Source organism: Rhipicephalus sanguineus, chromosome 1, assembly GCF_013339695.2.
Source record: "Rhipicephalus sanguineus isolate Rsan-2018 chromosome 1, BIME_Rsan_1.4, whole genome shotgun sequence".
Taxonomy (NCBI): domain Eukaryota; kingdom Metazoa; phylum Arthropoda; class Arachnida; order Ixodida; family Ixodidae; genus Rhipicephalus; species Rhipicephalus sanguineus.
Genome location: NC_051176.1, coordinates 230906466 through 230915829, shown reverse-complemented (window position 1 = coordinate 230915829; position 9364 = coordinate 230906466). Strand labels below are relative to the sequence as shown.

Genomic DNA, 9364 nt, shown 5'->3' with positions numbered 1-9364 from the left:
TGACAGCTACCTTGCGCACTACAGACAATTTTTTGTTTTGTAATTAACTAATTTGTTAATTAGGACGATTTAACCTAAATTGCTAATATATGACTTTAGGCAAGAAATGCTGCTTGCAAAGTTCGAGAGCGTCCTTCAGAACCCCAATCGCATCATTTGCGATAAAGAAAGTCTCACGTATACCATTTTTTCCAAGCTGCAAAGAAAGCCCGCGAAATACAAAAAAGAAACCACGTGACTAGCGCGCTCGCGCGCCGCGAGGATGCTGCACTCAGCCGTGGTTTGAGCGAACGAAATCAGCTGCGGCGCGACTCGGCGTCCTCCGTTGCAGCGGTAGGCCGATACGTTAAAGGTGGTTTCTGGCCCGCGCTCGCTACACTTGCACCGTCACGCGCGCAGCTGGCTGGCAACGGGCCAAGAAAACCACCGCCCACTTGTAGGCCTACCGCTGCAACGGAGCCGGCGAGTCCCGGCCGCAGGTGATTTCGTTCGCTCAAACCTCGGCTGAGGGCAGCATTCTCGCGGCGCGCGAGCGCGCTAGTCACGTGGTTCTTTTTGTATTTCGCGGGCTTTCTTTATAGCTTGGAAAAAATGGTATACGTGAGACTTTCTTTATAGCAAATAATGCAGTTGCGGTTTTTGAGGACGCTCTCGAACTTTGCAAGCAGGATTTCTTGCCTAAAGTCAATATTTAGCAAATTAGTAAAATCGTCCTAATTAACAAATTAGTTAATTACAAAACAAAAAATTGTCTGTAGCGCGTAAGGTGGCTGTCAGCAATTTGCAACTGATTTCACTCGCCTGCCTCTAATATTGTATTTTTTAACTCTTGGCTAAAGATAGCTGGGACACCCGGTATATATATATATATATAGATAGATAGATACGGGTCATTCCATGCCAAGTGTCCCAGACGTGGCGCTTGCCCGTCACAGATTTTGCTGATAAAATTTGTGCCTTTTTCCTGTACCACATAGAGTATTGTGGCAAAACATTTTTGCTCGAAAAAAATTTTGACGATCGTGGCGCCCCCTCGAAGTTCGCTTGTATTTGTTAAACTGTGCCTAATAGAAAAATGTGTATAAAATCTATTTTTGTGTTCTGAACTTCGAAACTGCGCTTGCGCTATCGCAGAGGTTCTGTTCAGTTGTCCTATTCATTAATTCCGAAAATTTCGTGTTTCACTACCAGCTATACGTATCTTCAAAAACTACAAAAATGTTCAAAGTTCGTGATCTTTTCTTGAGTTATCTGGAACTCTCCCTAACCAACCTTAATAATAGTATTATTTTCAGGAATTGGTATTTTAGTACAAAAATGTTTAGGGGTAAAATAGACTTCAAATCTTTCCGAAAAAAATTGTGAAATTAGAGAAAATATGCGATTTGTCGCATGTTTGACCGTATTTTTCATACTGATGCGGTCCAAGTAAAAATCCTCGTCATGCGGCAATTGACAGAAGACCCCCGTAGTCTCCACCTATGCATAAAACAGCGGACATGAATTAAATGATCTTCCTCATAGGTCATTGGTGGGTCTTGAATCACGAATCACGTGTTTTTGCAAGTAATTATCGAATGACCTCAGTATCGGAGTTTATTGCCTTCGCGGATCACTTACCGTAAAAATTTTTCGAATCCGTCTAGAACGAGCCGCGCTAAAAGCTATACGGGGGGGGGGGGGGGGGGCGATGTCAAAGGGGGAAATAAGCTACGTCAGCGCGCGTCATGAAACGCGATCGCTCCGTCGTGCGATTCCGGTGCATGTGTTGCTACTGTAGAGCGCGTCACCAGCATGTCGCGGGTAATATTCTCTCTGCAGGAAAATATCGAAACGATGCCGGGAAAAAAGATTGTACATGCAGGCGCAGGCGCGGTCACTGATTTTGCTGCGGCGTTTCAGTGCATACCCATAATTAATTCGCCCTGTAACCCTGTTCCCAGCACGTCGTAGTCTTCGGTGAGGTGGAAGGCCTGATCAGCTTCACGAAGCTGCTGATTAATGCTCGGGCGCTCGAATGCCGGGCGCCACGCGGCGTGGACGCCGACACCATGATGGGCGCCTTCTACTCGAGCGGCACTACGGGCGTCGCCAAGCGGGTAGCCATCTCGCACCGCCAGTGGATCGCCCAGCTACTGGCCTCTAGGTGCGTATGCAATGCTCGCTGCTACCCATATCTGTCGACTCACGCATCTGTGGCGGGAATCCCGCCCCAGACGAGACCTATAGTTAAAATTAAATATAATTTGGGGGTTTTACGCGCTAAACACACGACATGATTCTAAATTGTGGCGTTGCTCCTGCGAGCATCGCCACATCGGCAGCTTTCATAGACATTAGCGCCAGATTTATTCCTCGTAGTAATTGCAGTAAACACCAAACCTCAGATTTTATAACACCGGCACTTCAGCTTCCATCCACTGCACGACAAAGTGGTGTTATGGCCATATTCCTTGAGCCGAAAATCACGCACGAAAACCGTTATACGATTATGAGATGCTACGTCGTATACAGTGGAGGGACTCCCAATTAATTTTGACCGCAAGGCCAGTCTAAGTACACGGGCGTTCTTGCGTTGTCCAAGCTATAATGAAGCCGCTGAGACAGGGATCGAACCCGCGATCTCGAGCATGTACACGAAGCCATAACCACTAAGTTGACGTCAGACCAACAGATGCAGTTGGTCACGCTGACGAAAGCCGGGTTCAGTTTCAGAGCTAATCGCATGACGCATTTGCTTACGGATGTGTTTGCCAGAAGTGACTTGCGGATTCGAGCGAAAAGGAGAACACATGGCGTCACTCAAAGGAGAGACCAACACGTGATTTGAGCATAGAAAGCGAGTCCGGAGGCGGCGTATCGCACAGAGGTCAGAAGTATAAAGCGCTTTCAGGAATCGCACGTGGCGAGAAAAAAAAAAAAAACACTGAATTGCGGCATCCGAGGCCACTGGTGCCGCTGACTCTTCTATATTGTGACCAGTGCTCGTTCACCCGCTTCTACGAGGCGTACCGCGTCCTCTTGAGTCGGATTTAACGCGTCCGTCGGTTCGGACAATGCAGAGAGCTGGCGGCTGGCCAGATAGGACCAGAGGACCTAGTGCTGTGCGCATCCTCGCTAACGCATATCAGCGGTCTCTGGCTGTTCTGCGGGTGCCTGACGCTGGGCGTCCCGCTGCTCCTGCTGCCGTCGTTCGACGCCGCACTGCTCGTGCCGGCAGTGCGCAAACATAAGGTAAGCGACGGCGCAGCCACGGGATCGCTCTCCGATGAAGCAGTTCGTTATAATGAACCAGCTACCAATCATACTTGGACCAGTCATTCCGGTACTTGGGTAGTTGCAAAACTATATTTGACGCTGCTACAGAACTCGTGCGTTAGGCAAGGACAAAATTGGCGACGTGGGTGGCATGCCGCAGTTTGCACGTCATCAACCATTTCAATCCTTACGAACGCCGTCAACACGACCTGTTGCATATATACTCTCTTTTCTCAGACTTCCCGATATAATTTTACTTCACTTTTGTCTCTTTTTTTTACGCACGGGCTCGATTTAACCTCTAACAGTTGGGATTCATAGGAATAATATAATTTGTATGATAAATTACAATGTTCAGCTGGCTAGTAACGATAGGTTACTGGTCATTTTTATAATTCATTACATTTGGGCACGTATTCGAGCTGCACAATGATAACGTTTGCACGCGCAAGGGATGTTCATTAATTCAGAGCCTCTGGTACACAATAGCTGTCTCCAAAATGTACCAGCATCGATGTCACGTGTATTTCGGTCTGCGACGCATAGGGAAGGCCCTTCAAGAATATAACGCACTGAAGTTATTTGTAAATTTCCTATGCTTCTGCTCCCCAAGTGCGTGTATAGATACCCAACCCGACATGAGTTGACTACCCCGCTTTTCCTTCCATTCTGCTATTTTTTCCTTCGGGGTAGATATGACCGTCGCCTTATATATTTCAGGTTACCACCATCATGATATATCCATCTTACCTGAGAAGCCTCATCGACAACGCTCCATCAGAGGCTTTCGAAAGCGTCGATAAGGTGTTCATCGGCGGAAGCACCGCCCATGTCTCACTTTTACACGAGGCGCAAGACAAGTTCGGCTTCAAGTTTATATCCCAGGGTAAGCACCGAAACCGAATAAATCCTCTATTCAAGCACAAGCTGCGACCGATTGAACTCGTATACAAACGGCATATAAATGCACTGCACATCTTGTTTCCTGCAAAGGTTACGGTCTCACCGAAACTTGTGGCAGCGTGACATCGACGGGACTCCGGAGTGGCGGATTCGGGAGCGTGGGGAAGCCAGTTCCAATGGTGCAGCTGAAAGTAAGGCCATGGCGGTCGGTTCACCAACGTTTTATGTACAATATCTCCAGCATATATAGAAGACGTGACATTGCAAATCGAACACACTCAGGTGCATAGACTTGTGCAGGGTTCTCCATAGGAGGGGCGGGGTGGGGGGCGCAAAGCATTTATCGCAGCGCTGCCCCCCCCCCTCCCGCGCCGTTTGTCGTGTCCAAGAGACATGCTTCACAAGGGATGAAAAAATTGGCGGAAAAGTGTCTTTTTATATGCATATTTTTTTTTCGGGCGAACATTTTTTTTTCGCGAAATTAACTTCGAAACCATTGTTCTCGATCTAACGCCTAAGCCCACAGTAAATTTCATCAAAATAGGGAATAGTGATCGGGACCTCATGTTCGATCTTATATGGACACACCCTATAGCAACGTTTCTAGCGCTTTGCGTAGTGAAATTTTATTCATCTGTCCGTGTTCATCGGGTGCTTACTCAATGCGAAGGTCACTTGTGTGATGGGCCACTGAATGTAAACGGAATACTTCGCCTAGCTTCTCCTGTCAGAATGTGTGAGCCTTTGCGAATGCAAGGGTGTGGATTAGTATATTAAGTGTTGACGATTGGGCTAAGAAATGACGGGGACAAACACTTTCCGAAAACGCGCTGAAACGCTTACTACAATGAAAAACCGATTAGCTCAATCTACTACCCTCCTTCTACGATCTGCAACCGACTAGCCCTTCTAAGACATAGAACTTAGCTGTAACTTGCAACCACACGGCCTTGCTTTTCTTCAATATACACGGCATGCACTTCTCACAAATGCGTGAAGAGCAATACTAAAATAAAACATGGCGCTCGCCTTTTTTTATTTTTGCTTTCTTGTTTGCGACCAGATGTAAAAGAAATACCTCCTGCACTTTTCCGAAGTCGTGTATCGTTGTATTTCATTGCATGAGAGGTGATCGACTCGAGTACGGGAACGAAGCTCGGAGTCGGAGAGAAAGGCGAAATATGCGTCAAGGCACCGTTCACTTTCATGGGCTACATGAACAAGCCACAGGAGACGGCCGCTACGTTCGACGACGAAGGCTTCGTTCGAACAGGTGCGCCTGAGGCGTCGACCAACTGACGCTGCTTTTCAAATGATGTTGTACTCGAAAGGGTTTTTCCACACTGTCGGAGTAAGTGTTCGCTCGAGACTAAAGACACAGTCGGATCGTAATGCAGTTTCTTATACCGTACTTTTTCTTTATTTGCGAAATAAAGCAGTATTACTAGGAAAAGAAGTCCATATAAGTATGAATGTCAAAACGGAAGCGTTGGTGTTTGGCGGCCTAACTTTCAACGGACGCATGCACGTGCTGTACGAAGACCGTACCTATAGAAGAGTGCTATACGATAACATATATACACCTGTGTGCAAAAGTAGCTTCATTTCTGGTGAGTTCCCGAAAAATGCAATATTTTCCTAAGTAAGGTTAACCATATTACACGTGTTTCGCGACCACGTGGCACTAATAAGCGACTAACGTGTTTACAGGAGACGCGGGCTTCTACGACGTCGAGGGCAACGTGTACGTGACGGGCCGGCTGAAAGAGCTCATCAAGTGCATGGAGCTGCAGATTGAGCCAGCCGAGATCGAGCGGCTGCTGCTGCAGGACCCGGACGTGCAGGAGGCGCTCGTGCTCGGCGTGCCGCACCAACGGTTCGGCGAAGCAGCGCGCGCCTTTGTCGTTCTGCGGAATGGACGATCTCCCGCCGGTGGCACCGAGGGCAGGTTGCGTCGAGCGGTGGCGGGTGCGTGTGCATCATATAGGCTCTCGATCATTTGTTTAGATTAGATTAGATAAATCTATTTTTTTATTGTTTATGTGCTATATAGATAGATGACAGACAGGCCGAAAAATCGGTATTACGTGCTTGCGTGCACGGCAAAGGGATAGGGAAAATTAAAAAGAAACACAGTGAGAGAAGGACCGTGTAGTCGCTGGTGCGCTATCCGGTCCTCGTCAGCCAACAGCACTGAGATGTGCTCCTTGTATAGGGAAGCACAAACGGCGCCTCTTTCCTCTATGCAGCCTCTTTCTCTGGCTTGGTCAGCCATAGCAAGCATTGCAGCAACACAGCAAATTACACGAGCCGACCTTCAGCTTACAGAGAACTTTCGTCGGCCACTTTAGCTTTCTTTTCAGACATCAGGAGCGATAGACGCTGAAAACTTGTGCTATGATGAAGACGTGTGCGCTGTAGGAAAGAGAAGTGTTTTGTACCGTATGAGGTCCTTGTGCACAGGAATGTATTTATTTAGTGCCGCGATGCTAACGCCATCAAGCGCAGCGCTACATTGTTGAAAAGCTGAAAAAAAAAATTACAGCAGAAATTGACTGACGTCAATTATCATTATGAATGAGAATAGTTTAACGGCCACTCGACGACACTCGGTCAGCATTATGAGAACGCGCCAAGCGTCTCGACGCACTATCTTTCACGGTGTAAATTATCAGCGTTGCGAAAAACGCGTCTGTGTGCGCGTGGTACATTCTTAAAGGCGTTCTATTCCTGCCGATGAGGCGTACGCCTGTGGCGTACAGTGGTCGGTGCTAGAGGCCCAGAGCTCAAATCCCGCCGCGCGGAACTATAACATAATTATTTAAGCTCACTTACGTTTATCCTGTGCATACATATGCACTGCGCCGGACGTCAATGACGTGCACGTATGATGCACTCGCTCGCGCGTGTGTGTGACGTCATACCGGAAGCTGGGTCGTCTACCCATTCGAGACCCGTCGTGCCGGCGGAAAAAAAAATTATTGTCGTGTGGACGATTTCCCAGCATTAGCGTTCACAGCTGGCATCTCTTTTTAACAACACCAGCAGCGCCGGTTCGATTCGTCCGCCAGTATCCATCTGGAGGAGCACCAATAAAATATAAGCGAAATAGCATTCATACGCACCGCAATACTGTTACATGACAGATGGCGGCAGGTGTTTTATTGCACGTTCCGCCAAATTCGAGGGATCAATGTTGCAACACCTGTTGCAACTTGTCTCGTCGGTGAAGTAAGCGGTCACACGCACTGGTCGCTGCAACGCCATTTAAGCATACAGTGAAAGTTACAGAGTAAGAAAAAAAAAGGCAATCTCTCAATTACAAAACTTTAAGATGTAATTAATTACATGCAATATATTACGTACAAGTGTGAGTATCCATAACGCGAACGTTTTTCCTCGATGCATCAGTTCCTCCTATATACCGCACCACATTTCGGCACGCGGTAAATAAGTGAAGTGTTCTAACATGCAAATCAGCCCGTTGATATAGCCTTGTAAGTATAATTCTCGCTAATTACTTTGCATACCGCTTTCAGAGGTGCTACCGAACCACGAACACTTGCACGGAGGAATCGAGTTCGTCGACCACATACCGAAGTCCGAGACGGGCAAGAGCATCCGCTCAGGCTATGAGGGATGCGTACTTTCAAAGACAGGCTACTCTGAGCCAGTGAAACATACACAAGCCTGGCCTATGCTCACTGTATACATTCAGTGGAATGCCTCAAGAGCAAAGCGTTGCTTTTATCTGAATCGCAATTTCCAACTGGCACATTTTTTCCCCTTTACTTAATTCCGTTGGCATACAAATAGTTTTTCCCTAGCAAATGTCTTTTCTTTTAGAAAACTAAACAAAAAAAAAAACGATGAGCACTACTTCGGAGCTAGCCGAAAGTTCAAATGGTCATGCACTGCATACATTCAGAGCTTTCCGGACAGCCTCACCCAGACTTTCAAGAAACTAGGTTGTGACCGCACGCTCATTTTTGAAGAAGTGAATGCGATTAGGAACAATGAAATTAATCAAACCAATATGCTAGAGCATTTCTAAATTGATTTTAAAATAAGTTTGAACCTGAGCTAAATCTGCAACTGTCAATTACCGTGATGATTACAAATGTTGCACACATTCTCGGAGCCGCACAATAAAGCACTTCTTGATTCACTCAATGCGTGGAATTTTACTTTCAGTTTTGATCCACCGCGATGGCCCGCTGGCTACGACGTTATGCTGCCGAGCTTGAGGACGCGGTTCGATCCCGCGGCAACGGTGGCCCCTTGTCAGGCCGTCCAGCCCCTTTTCGATGAGGATGCAAAAACACTCATGTTCTGAAATGTAAATGTACCCGCCACGGTGGTCTAGTGGTTATGGTGCCCGACTGCTGTCCCGAAGGTCGCCGGATCGAATCCCGGCCGCGGCGGCCGCATTTTCGATGGAGGCGAGAATGCTTGAGGCCCGTGTACTGAAATTTAGGCGCACGTTAAATAACCCCAGGTGGTCGAAATTTCCGGAGCCCTCCACTACGGCGTCCCTTATAATCAAATCATGGTTTCGGGTCGGCGTTAAACCCCAACAACTATGATTATTAATGAAATATAAATCTACGTCAGAGAACGAAGAGGGGTAGCCGATATGCTAGATATTAAAGGGGTACTGACACAAGAATTTTGTCCTCGCGTTCTTTTTTGCTGCAATATGTTGCTGGGGGCATGTTAGTCATAACACGGCACATCGTTTACTGCAGCGCGTGACAGATAATTCATTACAGGCTCCTCATTACCGGCCAGTGTCAGTTCCGGTTTCAAAAACGACAAGCATCCGGCTGCAACTATCACCACCAAGCAGTTTCAGCGCGCGATCACGTCAGCACACAGAACTGTGACGCACTTCCGCGCGGTTCGCGAGCAGCCGCCGAGAAGTAGGCTGCTGGAGCGAACGCGGTCAACAGTTGCGAGCAGGGGACAAGCTAGCTCGGAGTGGCCTTTCATTAAATAAATGGCACACCTACTCTTGCGAGAACGAAAAGAATACTAAGCACTTATGGCATCATTCCGGTTAGGCCGTCCGGCGCAAACCTCTACGGCGAAGCAGCGCGCACCTTCGTCGTTCGCCCGCCGGTGACATCGAGGGCAGACTGCGTCGAGCGGTGGCGGGTGCGCGTGTATATAGGATTTTGCTCATTTGCCTGTCATCGCAGAC

The 9364-nt window shown here is 47.7% G+C and overlaps 1 protein-coding gene across 1 annotated transcript in view; it reads left to right on the top strand.

The window, feature by feature from the left end:
* Positions 1 to 7961, top strand: part of LOC119381898 (luciferin 4-monooxygenase-like) — a 9643-nt gene extending 1682 nt beyond the window's left edge. Inside the window, exons 3-9 of the mRNA XM_049412548.1 lie at positions 1944 to 2146; positions 3063 to 3234; positions 3979 to 4144; positions 4252 to 4352; positions 5290 to 5434; positions 5872 to 6129; positions 7701 to 7961. Coding sequence (XP_049268505.1) covers positions 1944 to 2146; positions 3063 to 3234; positions 3979 to 4144; positions 4252 to 4352; positions 5290 to 5434; positions 5872 to 6129; positions 7701 to 7957 — 1302 coding nt within the window. The 3' untranslated portion in view covers positions 7958 to 7961. The remainder of the gene's footprint in view (positions 1 to 1943; positions 2147 to 3062; positions 3235 to 3978; positions 4145 to 4251; positions 4353 to 5289; positions 5435 to 5871; positions 6130 to 7700) is intronic.
* The last annotated feature ends 1403 nt before the right edge of the window (positions 7962 to 9364 follow it).